At 43.0% G+C, this 24222-nt stretch overlaps 1 protein-coding gene across 1 annotated transcript in view; it reads right to left on the reverse strand.

Annotated features, from left to right (window-relative positions):
• Positions 1-1848: 1848 nt before the first annotated feature.
• Positions 1849-24222, reverse strand: part of APBB1IP (amyloid beta precursor protein binding family B member 1 interacting protein) — a 78218-nt gene continuing 55844 nt past the window's right edge. Inside the window, exons 8-14 of the mRNA XM_068987424.1 lie at positions 20106-20192; positions 18467-18610; positions 16294-16404; positions 11470-11568; positions 10482-10596; positions 4604-4707; positions 1849-2600 (exon numbers count right to left, since the gene is read on the reverse strand). Of these exons, the coding sequence (XP_068843525.1) occupies positions 2079-2600; positions 4604-4707; positions 10482-10596; positions 11470-11568; positions 16294-16404; positions 18467-18610; positions 20106-20192 (1182 nt within the window). The 3' untranslated portion in view covers positions 1849-2078. The remainder of the gene's footprint in view (positions 2601-4603; positions 4708-10481; positions 10597-11469; positions 11569-16293; positions 16405-18466; positions 18611-20105; positions 20193-24222) is intronic.

Raw genomic sequence — 24222 nt, forward strand, 5'->3', positions numbered from 1 at the left:
AATAAGTTTTTTCTAAAACTAGCAACCTAACACCATGTACCTAGAAATTTGGGTTATATCAAATAATATAATTTAATCATACTCAAGCTTTTTTTTGTCTACTATGGTAATGTTCAATCATTTACCAAAATAAAGAGAACAGTTTAAAGAACCTGATTTACCATTCAACAAATTTATTATCAATGCATGATTAGTCTTGCTTCATTTATACCCTTACACACTTTCCATTTCTAGTTATTGTTTTCACTGAAGTAGAATTTACATATCCCCAAGTATTTTAAAGGAATTCTGACATAATTTCACTTAATCTGTGAATATTTCTGTATCTCCAAACATTAATGACTTGACACATATGTATAATACTTTTTCACGTTAAGACACTTTTCTGTCTGTGAATAAACTGAGTAATAATCAGTGATCAATCCCTAACAGGCATTAAAGAAGGAATGTAACTTGTCACTGATCATGATATGTATCTGTTACTTATATAGTGATTTATGGGTTGAAAACCTAACAGCAAATTTGTACTCTGTATAATTACTTACTAGTTAAAACTAATTACTAGTTAAAATACTATGGCAGCATATATGAGCCATGTTGGGGATCTAGTGTTATCTAAATTGTGCTAATTGGAACTTGTGCAGGCTGAACTATGCAAAGCAAGGGCTGTCTGGACCATCCACTTCCTAGTGTTTTCATTTATATCCCATAACAAAGGCAGGGATAGAGAGAAACAGTGCATTCAACCTTTTGGTCCACTAAAACTGCCTTAATATTTTGACCACAAAATCAGCTAATTCTCTTCTGTAGTTTTTTTAAAATATATATCATCTAATGCTAAAACTCAAGAACATTTTAAAGTTTGCATTTTTATATTTCTACATGTTTGAGTTTGGGGGTCTCCACTGAAGCCCGTTAATAAACACCTCTCTCCCTCTCTCTTTCTCAGTCCTGCTCTCTGAGCCCTTCCTTTCCATGGCCATTGGTCCCAGTGTTTAGGAAAAATTGAGTGCACCTTATCAGGTTTAATGATTAAATATTTTGGTTTTAAAATCTGAATTTGCTTTTTGTCTTAAATGTCAATTTAGAGCTAACTTTTATCCAAATATTAAAATATCAGGTTAATCATCTTCCTTAAGTAAAAAATAACACATTAATTATTATTCTCTACCCACTTTAAGAAGATTTTGAGGTGTTTTACATTTAAAAAGAAAATAGAACCATGGAAATAAAACAAAAAATCTAAAAGGATTCTCAGCCAATTAGAAAGAGGAGATAAGGGTAACAGGAACTTAGGATAAATTGATTGTTAAAACAGCATTAAGTTTATCTAAGGGAAAACATTCCACGTTGAAGAATATGATTGCCTTTTCCTGTCTCTAAATTTTTATACCAATTTATAGCATCATAACAAATTATAGCAAATAATAGTATAATAACAGAGAATCCAAAAACTATCTAAAAAGCTTCCCTTTCAACCAATTACTATCTTATTCAGCCACTAGAAGACCAAAACCAAGTTAGGGTATGTCCGGGACTTCAACCGAACAATGAAATCTCAAAGAAACTAAATTCACTCTACATCTCCCGATTTTTTCTTTCTCCTCCTTCAACTTTTCTGAAAATTCTGGAGGTTACTGAGACAGAGATGAAACATATTTCAAAGATCAACAAGACTTTAGAAGGCCTAGGATTTGTAAAAGGTCAAGTATATATTATAAAACAGGATTGATATTGCACTAGATTTATACTGATATTTCTAGAAATACCATTTTCAGATAAACCATTTTAAACTTTTATTAATTTGATGGTTCGGAACATAATAACAAAAACTGGGAAGGGAAAACAAAAATCTATCGAAATGAAAATACACAAAATATGGGTACATTCACGCAGATAGTCTCAATTCTGTGTAGGTTAAGGATTACTAATGTACTTGAGCAATAGGGAGAAGTTTCTATTTGCATTTCTAATCTCAATACTGTATCTAAAATGAAGTCATGGAATCAAAGTAGCAAAAATGCATTTCAGGTTAACAATGTTACGCCCATCACCCAAAGGTATTTCTAAGCTTCCCTTTAGGACACGTTGCCTCTCTTCTTCTGCAAAGCTTTCATGAGATCCGACATGAAATCTTGCTCCCCGCCTCCCCCGCCCGGTGGTCCTGGGTTTTCCTGCCTCTTAGGCGGAGGCGGCGGCCTTTTGACGGTCAGCGGGGGCGTCGTCACGGATTCGGGGGCGAGGGCGGGTGGGGGTGGCGGCGGCGGCGGCAGAGGGAACCCCAAATCCCCCGCAAACGACGGCGGCGGGGGAGGCACGAAGTCTGGGGGCGTGTCGTTAAAGTCAGGGGGTGGCGGAGGGAGTTCGCCGTCCTCCACGGGCGGCGGCGGCGGCGGGGGCGGCGGCAGAAGGTCGTCGGGCGGAGCAGGGAAGCGAGCGGCCGCGCCCTTGGCCTTGGGGGGCGTCCCCGGGCTGCCACCGCCCACGTCCGAGGACCGGCGCACGGGAGGAGGGGGCGGAGGCAGGCTGGACTTGGGAAGGGGCTGGGCCCTGGGCGCTCCGGGATCGTGGCTGCCGAGGCCGGGGCCGGGCTTCTTGTCCTTCAACAAAGCGACAACAGCGTTATGCTTGTGACCACAGGGCCGTGCGGATGTGACATTTACCTGGACAGCTGAGTCTGCGGATTTAGGAAGCATCTGCCCCGCCCCCCAACCCCCGCCAGTGGTGGCCCCCAATCTCTGTCTTGAGACTCCAGGTTGTTCCTGAATTAGACCCTCTGTGCTCTGGGACACAGAACGACTCCAAATGCCCTTCAACAGGATCATCAATAATAAAACGTTATCACCTGGTGCTAATCTACCTTGTATTCCCTACAAGGGGAATGGAAGACTTTGCCCTATTCCACAGGTATTTATTATACTAATAATAATGTATCTTCTGCTGCTGCTGCTAAGTCGCTTCAGTCCTGTCCGACTCTGTGCGACCCAGTAGACGGCAGCCCACCAGGCTCCCCCGTCCCTGGGATTCTCCAGGCAAGAACACTGGAGTGGGTTGCCATTTCCTTCTCCAATGCATTAAAGTGAAAAGTGAAAGTGAAAAATGAAAGTAAAGTCGCTCAGTCGTGTCTGACTCTTCGCGATCCCATGGACTGCAGCCTACCAGGCTCCTCCATCCATGGGATTTTCCAGGCAAGAGTACTGGAGGCGGGTGTCATTGCCTTCTCCGAATGTATCTTCTAGGAACTGCTTGATACAAGGTTGCCAGTGTCTTAGAGCTCTAGCGTTACAAAGTTTAGTTTGGGGTTACCTCAGTCTTTCAGTTCAGTTCAGTTCAGTCGCTCAGTCGTGTCCGACTCTTTGCGACTTCAGTCTTTACCCTTGTTTTTTCAGTTGCGAAGTCGTGTCCAGCTCTTTTGGGACCCCCCTGGACTGTAGCCTTCCAGACTCCTCTGTCCATGGGATTTCCCAGGCAAGAATACTGGAGTGGGTTGCCATGCCCTTCTCCAGGGGATCTTCCCCATCCAGGGATGGATCCAACTCAAGCCTCCTGCTTGGCAGTCGATTCTTTACCACTGTCCCACCGGAGAAGCCCTGCTAGGGTTGTAGGCATACACAGATACAACATTTTTCTTGGTCTGAGTTGAGCTGGTTGTGAAATGCAGTCGTCAGGAGCGGGTGTCTGAAATTATTTTGCTCCTATACCATACATACATAAGGGCTTCCCAGGTGGCCCTTTTAATGACCTAAATTTTTTTTTCAAAAATTATAAGCAGCTCAATAACTATATGACTTGTTTCCACCACTGGCTGATGGGACAAAGTAAAAGGGAAGAGTAAGGTGGAAAACTTCTGAAGGTACATTTATAGTTGGTTTGAGTAACATATAAGAAATATTCAGTGGAACTTGTATAGTCAATTGAGATGTTAGCAACTGGACTAGTAACTAAATTATAACTTTTAGCTAAAATTTTAGATTTAAATAACTCTTCATTATATCTCCTCTACTGAAAAAAAAAAGTTATGGAGAATGTTATACCAATTTGGCTATTATTTTCAGATGTGTTTTATTCTCCATTAGCCTGAGGATGTACGTAGAACATTAACAGAAAACTACAAAAATGCATATTTTACAGTGGAGCCTTATCAGTATTCTAATTTGGTTTGGGGCCCAGTTAGCATTTAATAAAGAGATTCAGACTATCACACTACTCTAAGTTATTAAAAAAAAATAATTTAAAATCCCAAGGGTTTAAAATGTAGGTGCCACTTTCAGAGAGGGCTAAAACCACTTGAATTACAAACAAAATCACTTCAGTCAAAATAAGTGTAGCTAAACTAAAAATAGTTACCAATCCTCAGTATTAAAAAAGATTCTTACATTTTCCTGAAGCTGTGTTGGTAGTAGCTGGTTTTAATTTTCCTTTCTAGCCTATGTAATTTTAAGATTATATATATGGAGCAATTATCTAAATGAAATGATAGTGACTTGAATTGTTGGAACTGTATTTTTTCTTTTTTAAAAGAAGCAGTCACTTGAACACAGTTTAGAATATGGGCTTACAAGAGACAGTCTGATAGAAGTGGGTCAGGTACCCCCAGTCTTACCTTGGTTGTTTCAGGGTGTCTCCAGTCTTCTCCGAGAGCAGTATTCATAGACTGTGTTGCCTGGGGGAGCTGACCATTGGCTTGGGTGGGGTCTGTTTTAACTCCTAAGAGGCAGAGAAAGAGAAGAGTAGGTAAGGGGGGAGGGAAAGTGAGAAGTATGGAATCAACAGATGCAAACTACTGTACATAAAATAGGTGAGCAACAAGGAGTTACTGTAATAACATAGGGAACTATATTCAGTGTCTCGCATTATAATAACCCATAATGGAAAATAATCTGAAAAGAAAACTGAATCCCTTTGCTGTACACCTGAAACTAATACAATATTGTAAATCAACTATACTTCACTAAAAATAAGAATAGTCAGTGAGGTAATTTCAACATTCTTGAGAGTTAATCTGAAAAGATAAAGCAGTTTGTCTCCAAAGTGAAAGGGTTTACAGGTACACAGGGTTTACAAAACAAAACCTGAGCTTCTATAACAGTACTTCATAAGGTTCAGCAAAACATGCAGGGAAGTGAATGCTTTATACAAGCCACAGGATCTGGATTAACTGGGGTCCCAAACAATACTGTGTGCTGCTTTTAAAATCCTTTTGGTAACTGAGGAATAAATCTCAAAAACCTCCCTTCTAAAAGAATTCTTCCTGTGGGTGATTTTTTTCTGAAATGGATGTATCTTGGTTTGCACCATGCTATGTACAGAAACAAATTTTGAACATTATCCTCAACAAAAAAAAATACTTTGGGCACAAAAACAATAGACAGAGGGGACTGAGCAAAATGTACAAACCTTGAATATACCCTAGAATTAGATTTATTTTCCCCAGAAAGTTCTGATACGTGCTTCTTTTCCTGTCTTTTTATTTGCGCTTTTGCACAAGTGTGCCTAGCTGAGGTTTCACGGTTCTGAGAGAGTCAGTCAGAGAGAAGCAGCTGTGTGTTGATCTCCAGCTCCTAAGAGGGCATCCTGGGGTGGGCTGGGGGGAGGTGGGGTGGAGGTGGGGGGTTGCAGGTGGCTGCTCCTCCCACAGCTGAACTGCCTCCTAGCCCCGGACATGAGGTCTCCCATTTGAGTGCATCTGAGCTTGCCTTAGCTCTCTGCTCAGGACCAGCTCTTCTGTCAAACATTTATGAAATGACTGTGTGCTTGCTTCTTCAGATATTTTCCCAATATTCTGAAAAGCCCATAAATCTACAGAATAACTCAAAGAAGGTCATTAAGCACTCCAGGAAAAGGGGAAGAAGGGAAAGTTTGATAAGGACTCGGACACTTCTGCTGTCTCCAAGTATCTGCACAAATTCTTAAATACAGCATGAAAAAGCTGCACGGGAGAGAAACCGGACAGCACCTTAGCTAAGCGGCCAGAGTGAGTGTTCCCAGCAGGGCCACAGACACCACAGGCTTCCAAAGGCGGCACCCCGAAAAGGACCCAGTAGCTCAGTTCTGCCCCAAATGCATCATTTGAGATGAATTATTAGGAAACATCAGACACATCCAAACTGAGGGACATTCTATAAAATAAATGGCCCTCATTCTTTAAGAAATGTTAATGTCCTGACAGACCAAGAAAGGCTGAGGAAATGTGCCAAATCAAAGAGGAAGACAGAAATATGAGGCTGAAATGCAGTTCTGGAGGGAACCCATGCTAGGAAAGAGCACTGTTGTAACGGCATCACTGAGACATCTGGCAAAACTGAAATACAGGCTGTGGTTTACCTACAAATACTCTTATCAACATGAAAAGTTAAATTTCCATAGTTTGATAACTGCACTGTTGTTGTAAGAAAATGGCCTCATTTTACTTTTTATTTTTTAGGAAATACAAATGGAAGATTTAATGGGCAGAGGGACACAATAGTCAATCTACTTACTCTCAAGAGGTTCCAAAAAAATAATAAGCAGGAACAGTCCCAGTGTGGTTTAACATCCCAGCACATTTGTTCTCTGTAGGGCTTATTTCTGATAAAACTCTACAGCAGAACCAACATGGGTTAATTTACTATCTACTAACGGATTTTCCATTATGGGAAAGATCCTCTTTTTTGATCAATGGACATCTCATCTGACTGCTGTGATAGTGTTCTACAAAAACTGGATTTAAGCAATTCATTTAGGAAAATGAACTGAACATGTATCAAACATTTAGTATTAAGAGTGTTTATATTACTTCACTTTCAGAGAAACCCTACAAGGTATTAATTTATTGTCATTCCAACCATGTTCAAATTCTAGCCTATTGTCTGCCAAGCATTCTGCTTCCTTCTGGGAAAACTTACTAAGCTGGATTTAAACTCAACATTCAAAAAGCTAAGATCATGGCACATAGTCCTATCACTTCATGGCAAATAGATGGGAAAACAATGGAAACAGTGACAGACTTTATTTTCTTGGGCTCCAAAATCACTGCAAATGGTGACTGCAGCCATGAAATTAAAAGACGCTTGCTCCTTGGAGGAAAAGCTATGACCAACCTAGACAGCAAATTAAAAAGCAGAGACATTACCTTGCTGACAAAAGTCCATCTAGTCCAGGCTATGGTTTTTCCAGTGGTCATGTATGGATGTGAGAGTTGGACTAAAAAGAAAGCTGAGCACCTAAGAATTGATGCTTTTGAACTGTGGTGTTGAAGACTTGAGAGTTCCCTGGACTGCAAGGAGATCAAACCAGGTAATCCTAAAGGAGATCAGTCCTGAATATTCATTGGAAGGACTGATGCTGAAGGTGAAGCTCCAATACTTTGGCCACCTGATGCAAAGAACCCACTCACTGGAAAAGACCCTGATGCTGGGAAAGGTTGAAGGCAGGAGGAAAAGGGGATGACAGAGGATGAGATGGTTGGATGGCATCATCAACTCAATGGACATGAGTCTGAGCAAGCTCCGGGAGCTGGTGATGGACAGGAAGCCTGGAGTGCTGTAGTCCATGGGGTCACAACGAGTCAGACACGACTGAGCGACTGAACTGAACTGACCGTACAGAAACAGTCCCTGACAGCACGATTTCCTTCAGTTTCTAGAGGAGGTAACAGATAGTAAACTAACAGTTACACAGATTATTAATTATGACTGGCCTACAAAGGACAATTTATTTGAGATCTGAAAATGGGCAGAAATTAGCCCATTTAGAAAGAAATTAGAAAGAAAGAGTACCATCGGGACTTCCAGTGGCTAAGACTCTGTGCACCCAATGCTGAGGACGCAGGTTCGATTCCTGGTCGGAGGACTAGATCCCACATGCTGAAGCTAAGAGTTCACACGTGTGCCCAGGTCACTTCAGTCCTGTCTGACTCTTTGTGACCCCATGGACTATAGCATGCCAGGCTCCTCTTTCCATGGGATTCTCCAGGCAAGAATACTGGAGTAGATTGTGATACCCTCCCCCAGGGGATCTGCCCAACCCAGGAATCGAACCCACATCTCTTATGTCTCCTGCATTGGCAGGCGGGTTCTTTACTACTAGCGCCACCTGGGAAGAGTTCACATGCGGCCACTGAAAGATCCCACTTAGGAGACCCTGGTTCGATTCCTGGGTTGGGCAGATCCGCTGGAGAAGGGATAGGCTACCCATTCTTGTATTCTTGGGCTTCCCCTGTGGCTCAGCTGGTAAAGAATCCGCCTGCAATGCAGAAGACCTGGGTTGGATCCCTGGGTTGGGAAGATCTCCTGGAGAAGGGAACAGCAACCCAGTCCAGTATTCCGGCCTGGAGAGTACGTATGGGAAGATTCCAGAGGATACAACTGAAGACCTGGTACAGCCAAATAAATAATAAACATGAAAAAAAGAGATCTAGTTAAAAAAGAAAAGAGCCTCATAAACAAGGAAGAGCATCTGTGAAGTCTCTCAGAAAGGAGGGTGCTTGGGGCTTTGAAAAATTGGGGGAAAAAAACAACAGATGGGTTTTGTGACAAGAACAGGAAGACAGGTGGGGAAAGAGGCGAAATGTGCGAGGCTCATGTCATGCAGGTTCTGGTGGCCTTGCTGGGGACTGGGGACTTATCTGAGAGCAGCAGAAAGCATCGGGAGGGCTGGAGCACCAGCCTGTGGGGCCACGTGAAGATGGTGGCGGTCTGGATTTGATGGCAATGGAGACAGACAGGCACGGACAGATTTGACCAATACTCAGAAGGTAGAATCAACAAGATTGAGGAGTGACTGAAATTGAAGGTGAATGAGCTTTTCTTAGTCAAAAGCTATGGTTTTTCCAATAGTCATGTACGGATGTGAGAGCTGGACTATAAAGAAAGCTGAGTGCCGAAGAACTGATGCTTTCAAACTGTGGTGCTGGAGAAGACTCTTGAGTGTCCTTTGGACTGCAAGGAGATCAATCACTCCTTTAGGAAATTAACCCTGAATATTCATTGGAAGGACTGATGCTGAAGCTGAAGCTCCAATACTTTGGCCACCTGATGTGAAGAGCAGACTCACTGGAAAAGACCCTGATGCTGGGAAAGATTGAAGGCAGGAGAAGAAGGGGACGACAGAGGATGAGATGATTATATAGCATCACCGATTCAGTGGACATAAATTTGAGCAAACTATGGGAGACAGTGAAGGACAGGGAAGCGTGGCATGCTGTAGTCCACGGGGTTGCAAAGAGTCGGACACAACTTGACAACAATGAGCTTTTCTTGCATGTTTCCTGCAGGAGTAATTGGGCAGATGATGATGTTATTTGTGGAAATAGAACAATCATCGGGGAGCAAGTCGGGAGAGGAAGAAGATGGGCTCAGTTTTACAGATGTTTAGTTTGAGGTCTGGGGTGCATTCAGATTAAGCCACTGAGCAGACGGTTGGATACATGGGTTTGAAGGTCAACAGAGAAGCCTGGATTGGATTTATGCAGTTATAGGTGGTCAGCGTGTAGACAGCGCTGGGGGTGGATCAGATCACTTAGGGAGATAGTATGAGAGTAGGGTTAGGACTTGACTCGGCCTTGGGTAATTTAAGTTGGGGTAGAAGAAGAATAACCCTGCTCTAATAAAGAGCGGGCTGAAAAAGGGTAGCTAGAGAAGTTAAGGTCGGGTGTGGGACTTGGAGGGTAATACCTCAGAAAAGGGGCTGGCTCCAGGAGGAGTGGTCAGTTGTGTTGGGATTGCTGAAAGGGCAACTAGAAAGAAGGGTTTATGGGACTTCCTTGATGGTCCAGTAGTTAAGACTCTACACTGCCAATGGAGGGGCCTGGGGTTTGATCCCTGCTGGGGAAACTGAGATCCCCATGCTGTGGGGTATAGCTGGAAAGTTTAAATTTAAAAAAAAAGAAGAGGAGGTTATAGTAGTTTGATTTAGCAAGAGCAGTTTCCATGACATACTAGAGGCAGGAGCCTGACTGCAATGGTTATGAAGAGTGAACAGTCATTGCTGTTTACACACTAAGTCATGTCTGAGTCTTTTGCGACCCCATGGACGGTAGCCTGCCAGCCTCCTCTGTCCAGAGGATTACCCTGGCAAGAATACTGGAGTGGATTGCCATTTCCTTTTCCATGGGATCTTCCCAGCCCAGTGACTGAACCCAGGTCTCCTGCACTGGCAGGCAGATTCTTTACCACTGAGCCACCTGGGAAGCCCCGGGGAGTGAACAGGAAGTAGAATAACAGAAACAGCAAATACAGTCCACCCTTTAGAACAGTCTGCTTGTCCCATGGAGCAGGAGGGGGATTTGGAGTCATAGGAGGGTTTTAAACTTGTTTCTTTGAAGAAGGGATTGGTGTTGATGAGGACACAGTAGAGCAGGAGAGAACGTGGAAGAGAACGGCATAATAATGCATCCACGTCTGGTCCTTGTCCTGGGATTCTGGCATAGAACTGCGTATCTTCCAGGTGAGCACAAGCTCTGAGCTTGGAACAGGTGTCAGAATCTCCCCCCAGCATGGTACCTGTGGAAGGCGGGGCTGGTGGCACCGTGTTGGCTGTGCCCAGGTTTGTCCACCGAGAGGCAAGCCCTGCCTTGGCCGTGGCCCGCTGATAGTTATCATAGAGCGTCTTTCCATACTAGAGAGAGAACACAAAAGAAGCAACAGAGCAATCCATTTATCCCAAACTCTGCACTCCACTGCAATCTACAAATTCAGGGAAAAGAGGACCTCGTGACTATTCCTTTTACTCCTTTCCTGAGATACTTTTAGTAGAAATATTTCCATTAAAAAGAAAAATCCACAAACCATGTTTTCATACGTGAGATAATATTCCGGATTAGCAAAATCAGGTAATATTTGTACCTCCCCATGAGAAGGGAGCTTTAGCTATGCAGTGTGATGACACATGAGTGAGTGAGTGAGTGAAGTCACTCAGTCGTGTCCGACTCTTTGCGACCCCGTGGACTGTAGCTCACCAGGCCTCTCCGTCCATGGGATTCTCCAGGCAAGAATACTGCAGTGGGGTGCCATTTCCTGTCTCTATGTAATTTTGCCACAGCTTGCATCTCATGTTTCTTAATTACACATAACACTTGCAAAGCTCTCCAGAAATCAATATCTGCAATGGCTCGTGTGAAAATAAATCCCTGCTTCTCAGGTCATGGGAGAGGTCCATGTGTCAACCACTCCCACTTAACTCAATAAAAAACCAATGGGCAAATAAATGAGGTGATAGTGGTGGCATTGACTTAGTGAGAATGGATCAGGTGTTGGGACTTTCCTCATGGTCCAGCGGTTAAGACTCTGAGCTCCCAATTCAAGGGGCCTGGGTTTGATCCTTGGTCAGGGAACTAGATCCCACAGGCCACAACTAAGATCTTGTGCAGCCAAAAACAAGAAAAAAGAAGAATGAATCAGCTGCTTCCGAGTGACACAAAGATTGGACCCAGGTCAATGTGCCAGGCTGGCTGGCAAATTCAAGGTCGGGTGAGTCTACCCATTCTCTTACCTTGGCAATCCTGATTCCCGTGACCCACTGGCTTAGTGCTCTGGCATCATCACAGCACAGATACTTGATATACTGGGACTCCTTCTGAATCTGGGGATGCTGGAAAAAAAGTCATTCCAAAGACCATTTGTAAACTCTTCACAAATTAGCACCTTTCAAAAAATGTTTAGAAAATTCTCACAGCGTCTGAAATTTCCTGAGATGGTGGCCAAAATCACTGGTAGCAATTTTAGAATTAGGAACAGGGGTACTTTTTTATAGAGGCTAAGTTTGGAAAGAATTGACACGATTTATCACAAGCACTTTTTACTGTGTTATCAACAGCCATGTCCATTCCTGCTTTTTGAACATCTGGAAACCTTCACATCTTTCATGTTTCTAGCCCTACAAGAAATCCAAGTCACGTCTCCATTTATCAGATAAGGGAGCTTGTGTGCTGTAATTGTCATGTCAAGGAATTAATGCTTTCGTGAGTCTCATGCAGGCCTAGGGTTACTTCTGGTATGAGGAATTCAGGGTTTTGCCCTGTCTTCTGTCATCTCTTCCCCACATGGATGGCCCAGAGAAGGAGTATCTCTGTCCAATTTTAAGAGGCAGTGAGCTGGGTGCTGCACTAGGGGGTCACCCAGGCCTTCCAGGAGCTCTCGGTCAAAGAGTGCAGTGATGGGCAGGTGCAAAGGGGATGGAGTGTTCAAGGTCCAAGGTCACACAGAACATTCTTGTCTTTCAGCACCAGAAACACGGCTCCCTAACTTCCAACCAAACTTTCCAACTGAACCAGAACAGAACTTTCTGGTCTGGCCCTTGTGTAAGAGGGGCAAAACATGGGTGTCTCCAGCAATCTGGTGTTTATAATTGTTCTTAGAAAACAGCTGTTTTTTTTTCCCCCTGGAGGAATTTAAAAAGTTGATTTTTGTTACCTCGGTCTTGGTATATTAAAATTTGTTTGTGTGTGTGTGTGTGTGTGTGTGTGTGTGCATGTCACGTGATGGGAAAGCTGGGTTCCCAGGAGCAGACTGTAAGTCATATTGAGCTTGGAGTGAAAGGCAGGAAGCAGCTGTCTGGGTACAGGGATCCACTTAAACAGCACAGTCAACAATTTAAGTGTGTTCATCCAGAGTAAAATGTGGTTCTTCCTTTAAACACAGAGCACAAAACACAGGCAACAGCTCCCCCTGTGATGAAGAGGTTGATGTGCAGACTTTGGTTTATTCTCCCCAACATTAGTGGGGTGCATCTCACCAACTTCCTCATATCACAAGTGTACCAGGATCGGATAAAGGAGAATTAAACATCAGGTGATCTTGAAGATGACCTCAAAGATCACTTGTGAGCCTCAGATTTTATGATTCCAAGACGAGCTGCCTGGTGGGCTCAAGGCTCCTTTCTGGCTCCCCCGTCAAGGCAGGAACCCTGCAGGCTCCCGGGAGGCCACTCAGCGAGTCCCTGTGCTTAGTCTTCAGCCATGTCCTGGGACCTTGCCAAGGCGTTTACTCCCCTGAGCTTTTAGCCTGAAAATATCTGCAAAGAAGTTTAAGGAAAAATGCCAGCTCCAGGCCACTGGCCAGCCTCTTCTGCCATTGGTTTGGTTGCTCTGACCACAGAAAGGGAGAAGCTCCAGCAGACATGCCATGCAGCACACAAAGGTCAGGGCAACTGACCTTGTCCAAAGGGATCTTACAGATCCTCGAAACAGTGGGAGACCGGAGGGGTTAAGCTGTGTATCCAAAGTCACACAGAGCGGCAGAACCCTAATGAGAACCGAGGGCTCGTGCGTCCAGTAGATAGCTCTGGGTGGTTAGACAGAGATGAGGAAGAGTGGCTCACACCGTACTTAGGAAGTGGTCGCTGGGGTATTGCTGAGGGAGATGTATGTAAACAAATGCATGATCACTCAATGACATGGTAAAGTCTGCAGCAAAAGTTGGAAAACAGAGAAAAGTTCTTTGGAAAAGGTCACAGCTGTGGAAGGAAGAGGCAGATAAGAACCTGGAAGCTTGGCGGACGTGCAAACTCCTAGGCCAGATCCCAGACCCACAGAATCAGAAGCTCTGGGGGCCCAACCACCTGTCTTAACAGCTCTCCTGGTGAGTTCCATGCACTCTCAAGTTTGAGAAATGCTGGTCAACAGGCATGTTTAACTGGTACTGGAGTGCAGTAAGAATGACTCCAGTTCTTGCTCACTGGTTATGTCTGTCAACATGGCACTAACGGTCTGGCAGGCGGAGATGGTTTACTCTGCACGAGACGTGTTATTTCCACTTCTTAGCAGAGGGCAGTGAAGCTTAGAGAGTCTTGACACTGTGCCAGGAGACAGAGCCAGGACTTAAAACTCCCATCTTCCTGGCAGCACCCTCCATGGATAGTCGTAATCCATGGGTTCATCCTGAGTAAGAAGCTCCCGGGTTGAACTTCTCAGCCTGTGCACGTCTGTGAACTCACACAATCTCTTACCATGCTACTCTAATCCTGAACCCTTTCTGCAATGTATGTGCATACTCTGAATTCTGTCAACCTGCTCACCCTCATGAAATCTTTGCATATCAAGACTTTCTTCCGCCCTCCAGAGTGGACAGAAAGGGCAATAAGTGACCAGAATGTTTATAAGAAAATTAAGTTCTCCAAAGGATGACTGACCCTTTTACTCAGCAAATGAGTAAAAATTCCCAGCATTTTGGGAAGGAAGTGAGAAGTGTGCCTAAGTGCAAAACGAGCAGGGCGACTGCCCATTAAGGAACCTGGCTTAAGAACACAATCCGTCATCATCATTTGAGAAAAGGGAAATGCATGTTCCTGGTGGGTTGTTTGTTTATTCTGATTCTTGTTTGTTCTCGTATCGTCAAGCCTGCATTTTTCCCCACCTCAGAGCCCTTGGCCCTGTCCATGGGAGGCCCTCAGCTGGGTCTCAGCATCACCATTCTCGGTGCAACCCAGGGTGACCTGCATCCCAGGCCAGATAGTTCAACACATGATCCTGGGACCTCGTCCCAAGTTTGTGAGTCAGCACTAGTAACCACATTCCCACCCTGCTCACTGGGTCTAAATCCTCAGCCTGGAGCCCTCTAGGTCTGAGATCTCTGCTTTCTCTTGCTGAAAATCTCTGCTGCAGCCTCTGGCCATGGGTTTATGGGCCCTTACCCTCTTCTGACAACTTTCATTATATTTGTCTGCTCTGAAGCGTATTTCATCACCAGCAGAGAAGCCCTGACTGTTGATGCTTAGAGCCAGAAGACATTCTTACGCCGTGCAGGCATTAGGATGCCCATGTGCAAAGGAGGGCCTCTGTGTTCCTAGGTTCTCAGTCTCAGGACTGCAAACGAGGGCCCCGAGGGCAGACAGCAACACAGTGAAAACACAGTTCAAGAACAGCTGGGGCTGGGGTTAAGGGAGGCAGAGAAGAGATTTTGTGTGCCGGCAAACAGTGTCTGAGAGAATAGCCTCCCCACACCACCCACCCTACCTTGGCTTCTCATCCTGGTTCAGCTAGTTCCTGGCTGAGAGTCTCTGTGCCCAGATTCCACATCTACAAACTACGGAGAGAGGCTTGCCTGGTGGCTCAGTGGTAAAGAATCCACCTGCCATTGCAGGAGACACAGGTTCGATCCCTGGTCTGGGAAGATCCCACATGCCATGGAGCAACTAAGCCTGTGCACCAGAACTACTGAGCCTGTGCTCTAGAGCCTGGGAGCCACAGCAAGAGAAGTCAACCACACGAGAAGCCCATGCGCCACAGCTAGAGAGTAGCCTTCGCTCTCCGCAACTAGAGAACGTCTGTGCGCAGCAACGAAGACCCAACACAGCCAAAAGTAGATAAAGAAATCAAACTAGGGAGAACTGTGGCTCTTACCACAGAAGGCTGATAAAGGACTAAGTGAATTAATCTATTAATTAACATACGAAAAGTGCTTAAATCACTGCATTGCAGATGCAGTGTATAATGTGTTTGCCACTGTTCTCATGGCCCTTTCTATGCCAGTAGTTTATTACTGTAAGTGGAGTATAACCTTTAAAAATGGTGCATCACTATATTGTACACATGTCATTTATATAACATTGCACAGCAATGTTTGTAATTTAATAAAAAATAACAAAGTATATTTGCAGGAAAAAAAGAAGTTCTGCACACAGCTTGCACCTGAGGCGAATGGAATGAGATAACCTGGGTTTTTCTGGTGTGAACTTATGAAGGGGAATTTGTGGTGTCAGAGGCAATGGCATGGCCAGAAGAGCTCCATAAATCCCTTGAGTCCATTTCTAGGAGTCAGTTGTTACATTTGGCAGAGAAAAGTTACTTCTGCCCAACCTTCCAAAATATGGTGCTAATGTCAGCCTTACCAGACACCTGATAATATATACTGTCTTTTGATAATGTGCACTTTAAAAAGTTTCGAGACCCACTAATACTATTTTTAGAAAAAGATTTTTTTTCTATTTTTCTATTTTCTATATTTTTCTAGGAAGTCTTGTCAACTTCCTAATTTCTCAAAATATCTTACAATGGAATAAAGCCCTGATAAAGAACTGAACAATCAATCATTTTGTCAATAAAATTATAAATAAAATCTGTCCAAAATGTAGAGCTTTTATTCTCATAAAGTGATGAAGAAATCCAGACAGGCTAACTTGGAAGTTTTAGATTCAGTAACAGACTCTGGGGGAAATAATCTGAACTGGGTAGAAATGCTTTCTCCTCTCCTACTTTGGTTTACAATAAAAAGCTTATTATGTTATATTTGTAGTTAGCTATATAACACTGAACATTTCTCAAAAGGAAATAACTGAGTCAAACTGCTTACAGATCTAAGGTAAGGACTTAAAACCTACCTTTAAAACAAAGCAGTAGTCAGTGGGTGCTTTGTATTTCATTTTACACTGAATCCCATAGTAAATGTTGACATTTTCAAACTGTATAAAACAGGCCAGATCTCGAGATGTCTGAAAGAGAAGGAAAAAAATAACCTCAACCTAGCTGACAGGTAATATTTCCCCAAGGTTGTTCACGGCACAATGAAGGGTTACATTTTAGTAGGAAGATACAGAATTTCAGGTGTTACTTAAGCATTTACCACGTAGCCTTCTAAAAGCCAGGCCTACATTTTAAGAAGTGAAAGAGCACATCTAGGGCAGAGCAGCGTGGCACAGGTGGAGCAAAAGATTACACTGGTGTCCTGGCTCCTAGAGGCGACTAGACGTGGGCCCCTAGAGACGACTGGCTGACCCCGAGACTTCAGTGCTGTGCTGACGTGGTCCAGACACAGTGACTGAGCACCTCGTCAGACGTTTTATTTTGGCCCACTGATGGATTTCATGACTGAGCATTTAGGAAAAAAAGTCCCTTGTGGATGAACAATGAGTGGTATTTGATGCTCAGAAAATCAGCACACACTTCATGAATCTCTTCTTGAGGAGAAAAGATTCCTTTCATGCCATCTCTTTAGGGCTGGCAGTGTTGCTATGGAAACAGAATCCCCTCCTTAAGTATAGCACATGTTGTGAAGACCTCTAATCTACATATTTGGTGACACATCAACTACAAATTTATTCTACTACTTTTTCTCTCCTCTCACATCCTGTTTTTTAAGAATAAAAAATAAAGGGCAGAATTATTACATCTCAATGCACTGCCGCTGCTACTGCTGCTAAGTCGCGTCAGTCGTGTCCGATCTCAATGCACAGTTATTCTTTATTATATGGTAGTACATTTTTTTCCTGTGAGAGCTTTTCTTCTGGATTTTCAAAGTTTTAGTCTTTTTAATTAGAAAAATAAAACATTCATCATAATTTAAAAATAAATATTTATTTATATTTAAAGATAAATTAAATATAAATAAATATATATTTAAAAGAAAAGTGAAAATCTTCCTTCACTCTTCTTTCCTCATTTCATTTCTCTTCTCCAGAAAAGAGATTCTTCCAAATGTTTTGGGGGATATATTTATATGCCTATGTATGTATAGACATATTCACATATAAAATTTTAAAAATATAAATGAGATTTTACTCTTAATATTTTTTCATGAATTTATTCTTTTTCTTAACACTATATCTTGGGGTCTATGTCAGGATGTGTGAAAGGCTATATCACACTGTATAGTTGCATAACATTACACTGTACAGATGTAATTATTTATTTAACCATCCTACTATAGATGACTAGAGGTTATTTTAATATCATGCTATTACAAAAATACTTAAAAATACTCTGTGGGGTAGATTGCTAAACATGGAGCTGGCCTTTGAAGGGGTATTCCCTTTTACATTTGCCAGGATCTTGCTAAACTGTCCCCAAGTTTGGCTATACCCAGATGTATGATTCCAGATAAAAGAAGTCTTACTCTTATGCCTACAGAACAATAGAGTAAAAAGGGAGGGAAAAAAGTTCTCTGAAATCAATAGGTAAAAAAATGAATTAATCTTTAGAGAAATGCTTTGGTCATAATTTCTGAGACCTGATCTTTAAAGTAGATAGATTTCTTTACCTTTAAAAGAAAGCAGCTGAAAGATTCAGGATTTCAGAAATTCTATCCTAAAAGCATATTTATTTGAATAAACACTGTCATCACATGAATCTCACAGCAAAAGGCAGAGTACTGAAATTTCCACCTGAGGATTTCTTTAGTTTTTCCCTGGTAGCTCAGCTGGTAAAGAATCCACCTTCAATGCAGGAGACCCCAGTTCTATTCCTGGGTTGGAAAGATCTGCTGGAGAAGGGATAGGCTACCCACTCCACTATTCTTGGGCTTCCCTTGTGGCTCAGCTGGAAAAGAATCCACCTGCAATGCAGGAGACCTGGGTTTGATCCCTGGGTTGGGAAGACCCCCTGGAGAAGGGAAAGGCTACCCACTCCAGAATTGGGAAAGGGTACCCACTCCAGTATTCTGGCCTAGAGAATCCCATGGATTGTATAGTCCATAGGGTTGCAAAGAGTTGGACACGACTGAGTGACTTTCACTTTCATGAAATGCCTTTTTTATAAGCATATTTTTAAATTTCTGACCTTAGTCTTTCCTTTGGGGACATAATAAATTCCAGAAGCTCGTAAAAGAAAATAGCGCCTTTTCCATGATTTCTTCCCATCTTCTTTCAAATAAAGAGCTCCCTCGAGTTCTGGCACAATGACGGATGTTCCACAGAAACTCTCCTGAAATTGAGATTCCAATGATTTAAAACCCATCAGAGATAAAACATATATTTTGTTCACATTGAAGTAAACTGTGGCAAGCTAAAAATCATTTTGTCTACAGCTCTAACTGAACGCACATATTGACACTGCATACTATTTGCCAAAAGACAGGAGGAACACGGTGATTGAATTTCAGCTCCAGAGTTCAATTTCTAGGCTTCTTGACCACTTAGCTCTGTGATTCTGAGCAAGTGATTCAACCTCAGTGCCTTTACTTGCAAAATAAGAGTGCTGATAGCCCCAACTTCATAAGGAAGGTAGTGAATACAACCTTGGTACATATTGTGGAAGTATTACATAAAATTTATTTCTATTACTGTAGGTAGATAAATATATAACTTATTCCTTTACCTGTAAGTGGAAACGTTATGATTTCACTGCTAGTAAATAGAAAAAATTTTATCATTAATTCTGTACATAAAATATGTATAAATTAGTATTTTATTTTTGGCATACTTTTAAACTGAGATACAGATGACACAGAAAATTGCATTAGATTTAGGTATATGACCTAATGATTTGATGTATGTATATATTGCAAAATGATCACCATCATAAGTGCAGTTAATATCTATCACCCCACATAGTTATATATTTTTTCCTCATGATGAGCATCAGTGAACTGGCTCCAGGCAGGAATGTGGGCCCAGGTGTCACCGGGTCTTCTGACTTTTCAAGAAAAGCCACAAATCTCCTAATTCAAAAGGTCATCATGTTGTGGGACGACAAAAATCTGGGGCTCCCATGCCCATTTGTGACCTGTGGCCTAGCAGGCATCTGCATTATAGGCAGGGACCAGGGCCTCAATTTTTAGGAAAGTTGAAATGTGAAAAGTCATTCAAAAGTTTCAAAAAAATCAACCATCAAATGAACTTCAGCAATACAGCCTTGAGTGATAACCAGACACGTGTACCATACTTTACACATGGTGCTTCCAGTCTCTTCCTAAATCTTTGTAACAATGCAATACGATACAGGAAACCAAGGTTCTTGGACTTGCCCAATAACACATGAACCTCAACAGGCAGAACCAAACTTGGGTCAGAGCTCCAACCGCCATCTCACACTTTCTACCACACCTGCCTGCTGGAGGGGCATCGGAGAACTCACTGCAAAGAAGTCACGCCTGACTTCTGTTAACAGCATGTAAGCAATGAAATCTATGGAATGTTAGAGATGAGTTTCATGTGGATTATTGTCTTTTAGTCAAGACTTACCAATCCAACTTCATGAAGAGTAAACTATCTTGTCTAAAACAATACTTTTGAACAACCAACTCCAAGAACCAGTTTAATGATCTAAATAGCTATAATTTAGTAGTAATTTGATCTTAAAACCCCAAGTTAAAATTTCAGTGTGTCTCTGAATCGCCCATTATTCTGAGAAGCAAATAGTTTACAAAGATACAGCTAATATTCCTCTCTTTTCTACTGCTCTGCAAAATTAATCTTACCTCAAGCAAGGATTCCTTGTTCTTCGCATTCATTTTCTCATTGGTTTCCTTGTTTTCTTTTTTTCCTTTGTTATCCAGGTAAAAGTTCTAAATAAAATAGTAAAATATAGGATCAGTAAGGGTTCATCACCATGGTAGCCGCTGCACAGAACCCGCGGTCTTGCTGGAGAGGGACACATACGTGGAGGAGGTAAACTGAGGACCACAGTGGATGGTCTCTGTCAACCAAGTGCTTATCGAGGGGCTTACCAAGTGCTGAGAACTGCCCCACTGGCCAGAAGTAATACCTACCCTTCCCCGCACAGCGTATAATCAGTGAGGAAACAAGCACAAGAGAGAAAACACTTGCAAAGGATGCAATTGTCATTTAATTTAACCATGGTCTAGAATTCCATGTCAAATGCTGGAAGCCTGGAGACCCCAGGGCCCTTGGAAAAGCCCAGAACTGGAGGATAGCGGAACATCCCAGATCCCAGGCCTTTGATCACCATGTAGGGTCCCTGAGGACTCGAGACTCTGGCTTCTCCAGAGAAGCATGAAATCTGGACTTTTATCAGTGTGGGCAACCAATTTTAATTTTTAAAAACTGCATGAGTCAGTCACAACACAGAGTTTGCTACTTGGCAACTTCCAGGGACAGAGAGAAGCAGAAAGGACATTCCTGGAAAGAGAACCAGCTTAGCAAAGGCAAGGGAGACCACCGTGTAGAAGCCCTCACGATTTGGGGGGAGCACCTACTATATGGCAGATCCTCAGCCAGGTGCTTTGCAAAGACCACCTCCAATCCTAATGACAAAGCTGCACGGTAAGTGACAGCCCCCTCCACTTTACAGGTTAGGACACTGAAGCTCAGCCAGGTTAAACAGCTAGGGCACTGCAGTGTGAATGAACACCAGAGCTAAGTGTGTCTTATGTGTGGGCTCTTACCACCACACCCACTACCCCTGAAACTGAAGGTCAGTGCAGTTCAAGGGCAGAGAGACTAAACTTACGCTAATTCCAGCAGCTCCTGATTCAGGGAGGAGGCAGGGTCCTCGCCTTTCCCATGATTATCCCTTTAGAACATCTGCTTGTGGACTACGTCAGGCAGAACCACCGCCATAGTTAAAGCATTTAAGGACTTCTAGGTGGAAACAATGGAGAAGGCGATGGCCCCCCACTCCAGTACTCTTGCCTGGAAAAGCCCATGGATGGAGGAGCCTGGAGGGCTGCAGTCCATGGGGTCGCGAAGAGTCGGACACGACTGAGAGACTTCACTTTCACTTTTCACTTTAATGCATTGGAGAAGGAAATGGTAACCCACTCCAGTGTTCTTGCCTGGAGAATCCCAGGGACGGGGGAGCCTGGTGGGCTGCCGTCTATGGAGTCACACAGAGTTGGACACAACTGAAGCGACTTAGCAGCAGCAGCAGGTGGAAACAAAGTTTATAAAATAATGCCTGAAAAAAAATGTATTAAAACTACAACATATAACCCTGGAGGGTAGTGACTAAGTTAAGGAGCCTCCCGAGTCTAGACACAAATGTTTAGTTACAGGATGACAGTGCTTCCGCAAGTGTGACCCCCCAGACCACCCCAATGCTCTGTTAAATTCATGTTCCCAGGGCCCCCACCTACTGAAGTGGAATCTGAGGGGACCTGAGAATGTTCATTCCAGCACACTTCCTGGATGATTTCTACTTACACTGAAGTTTGAAAATAAAGAGGAAGCAAACTGCAAAGCAAACTTTGTAGAATTAGGAGATCTCCTAGAAATAGAACGTGCCACGATGACAAATTGTTAACTTAAATAGAGGAAACAAGTCAGGTACAACTCCTTCCATAAATCTTATTGAATTATCTTTCTATTGTTTTTCAGTCACTCAGTCATTTTCGACTGTTTGTGACCCCATGAATTGCAGCACACCAGGCTTCCCTGTCCTTCACTATCTCCTGGAGTTTGCTCAAACTCATGTCCATCGAGTCGGTGATGCCATCCAACCATCTCATCCTCTGTCACCCCCTTCTCCTCCTGCCCTCAATCTTTCCCAGCATCAGGATCTTTTCCAATCAGTCAGCTCTTCTCAACAGGTGGCTAAAGTACTGGAGCTTCAGCTTTAGCATCAGTCCTTTCAGTGAATGTTCAAGGTTGATATCCTTGAATTACCTTTTAATGCATTTTTAAAGACAAACTTTTATGTATTATTTGAAAGGACAGCATATTGTGAATTAGTGTGGTTATTCTAGAGGGTTTGGAAATAATTCTAATTTTATGTATTTGGCTTGCAGACTCTGATTAATATAATATGGGACATATACCACCTACCCGAACTCTATACTAAGACCTTACAGGTACAATTTTCATGTCATCCTCACAGCAACCCCACAATGTAGGTGTGATTGCTATTTCAGATAAGGAAACATATAAGTGATTGCCCAAGAACAATTAGTGCGAGAGCTTTGAATTTTTCATAATCTTTCACAAAGCTAGCAGAGGTGATGGAATTCCAGTTGAGCTATTTCAAATCCTGAAAGATGATGCTGTGAAAGTGCTGCACTCAATATGCCAGCAAATTTGGAAAACTCAGCAGTGGCCACAGGACTGGAAAAGGTCAGTTTTCATTACAATCCCAAAGAAAGGCAATGCCAAAGAATGCTCAAACTACCACACAATTGCACTCATCTCACATGCTAGTAAAGTAATACTCAAAATTCTCCAAGCCAGGCTTCAGCAATACATGAACTGTGAACTTCCAGATGTTGAAGCTGGTTTTAGGAAAGGCAGAGAAACCAGAGATCAAATTGCCAACATCCACTGGATCACGGAAAAAGCAAGAGAGTTCCAGAAAAACATCTATTTCTGCTTTCTTGACTATGCCAAAGCCTTTGACTGTGTGGATCACAATAAACTGTGGAAAATTCTGAGAGAGATGGAATACCAGACCACCTGACCTGCCTCTTGAGAAACCTATATGCAGGTCAGGAAGCAACAGTTGGAACTGGACATGGAACAACAGACTGTTTCCAAATAGGAAAAGGAGTACGTCAAGGCTGTATATTGTCACCCTGCTTATTTAACTTATATGCAGAGTACATCATGAGAAACGCTGGGCTGGAGGAAGCACAAACTGGAATCAAAATTGCCAGGAGAAATATCAATAACCTCAGATATGCAGATGACACCACCCTTATGGCAGATGAAGAGGAACTAAAAAGCCTCTTGATGAAAATGAAAGAGGAGAGTGAAAAAGTTGGCTTAAAGCTCAACATTCAGAAAATGAAGATCATGGCATCCAGTCCCATCACTTCATGGGAAATAGATGGGGAAACACTGGAAACAGTGTCAGACTTTATATTTTTGAGCTCCAAAATCACTGCAGATGGTGACTGCAGCCATGAAATTAAAAGACGCTTACTCCTTGGAAGAAAAGTTATGACCAACCTAGATAGCATATTCAAAAGCAGAGACATTACTTTGCCGACTAAGGTCTGTCTAGTCAAAGGCTATGGTTTTTCCAGTAGTCATGTATGGGTGTCAGAGTTGGACTGAGAAGAAGGCTGAGCACCGAAGAATTGATGCTTTTGAACTGTGGTGTTGGAGAAGACTCTTGAGAGTCCCTTGGACTGCAAGATCCAACCAGTCCATTCTGAAGGAGATCAGTCCTGGGTGTTCTTTGGAAGGAATGATGCTAAAGCTGAAACTCCAGTACTTTGGCCATCTCATGTGAAGAGTTGACTCATTGGAAAAGACTGTGATGCTGGGAGGGATTGAGGGCAGGAGGAGAAGGGGACGACCGAGGATGAGATGGCTGGATGGCATCACTGACTCAATGGACGTGAATCTGAGTGAACTCCGGGAGTTGGTGATGGACAGGGAGGCCTGGCGTGCTGCGATTCATGGGGTCGCAAAGAGTCGGAAACGACTGAGTGACTGAACTGAACTGAACTGAAACACCACAGGAAAGAACCCAGTATGATAGTGTGGATGAACTTAATATCACTGAACTGCACACTAAAAAGTGACTAAAATGGTAAATTCCATGTTATGTGTATTTTACCAAAATTTTAAAAAATGTGATAACTTAGTCCTGACAATGAATAGAGAGTGTGCTGCTAGCAAGGACACTTGCTTCAGGGC

This window comes from Capricornis sumatraensis, chromosome 15 (genome assembly GCF_032405125.1).
Source record: "Capricornis sumatraensis isolate serow.1 chromosome 15, serow.2, whole genome shotgun sequence".
Classification (NCBI taxonomy): Eukaryota; Metazoa; Chordata; class Mammalia; order Artiodactyla; family Bovidae; genus Capricornis; species Capricornis sumatraensis.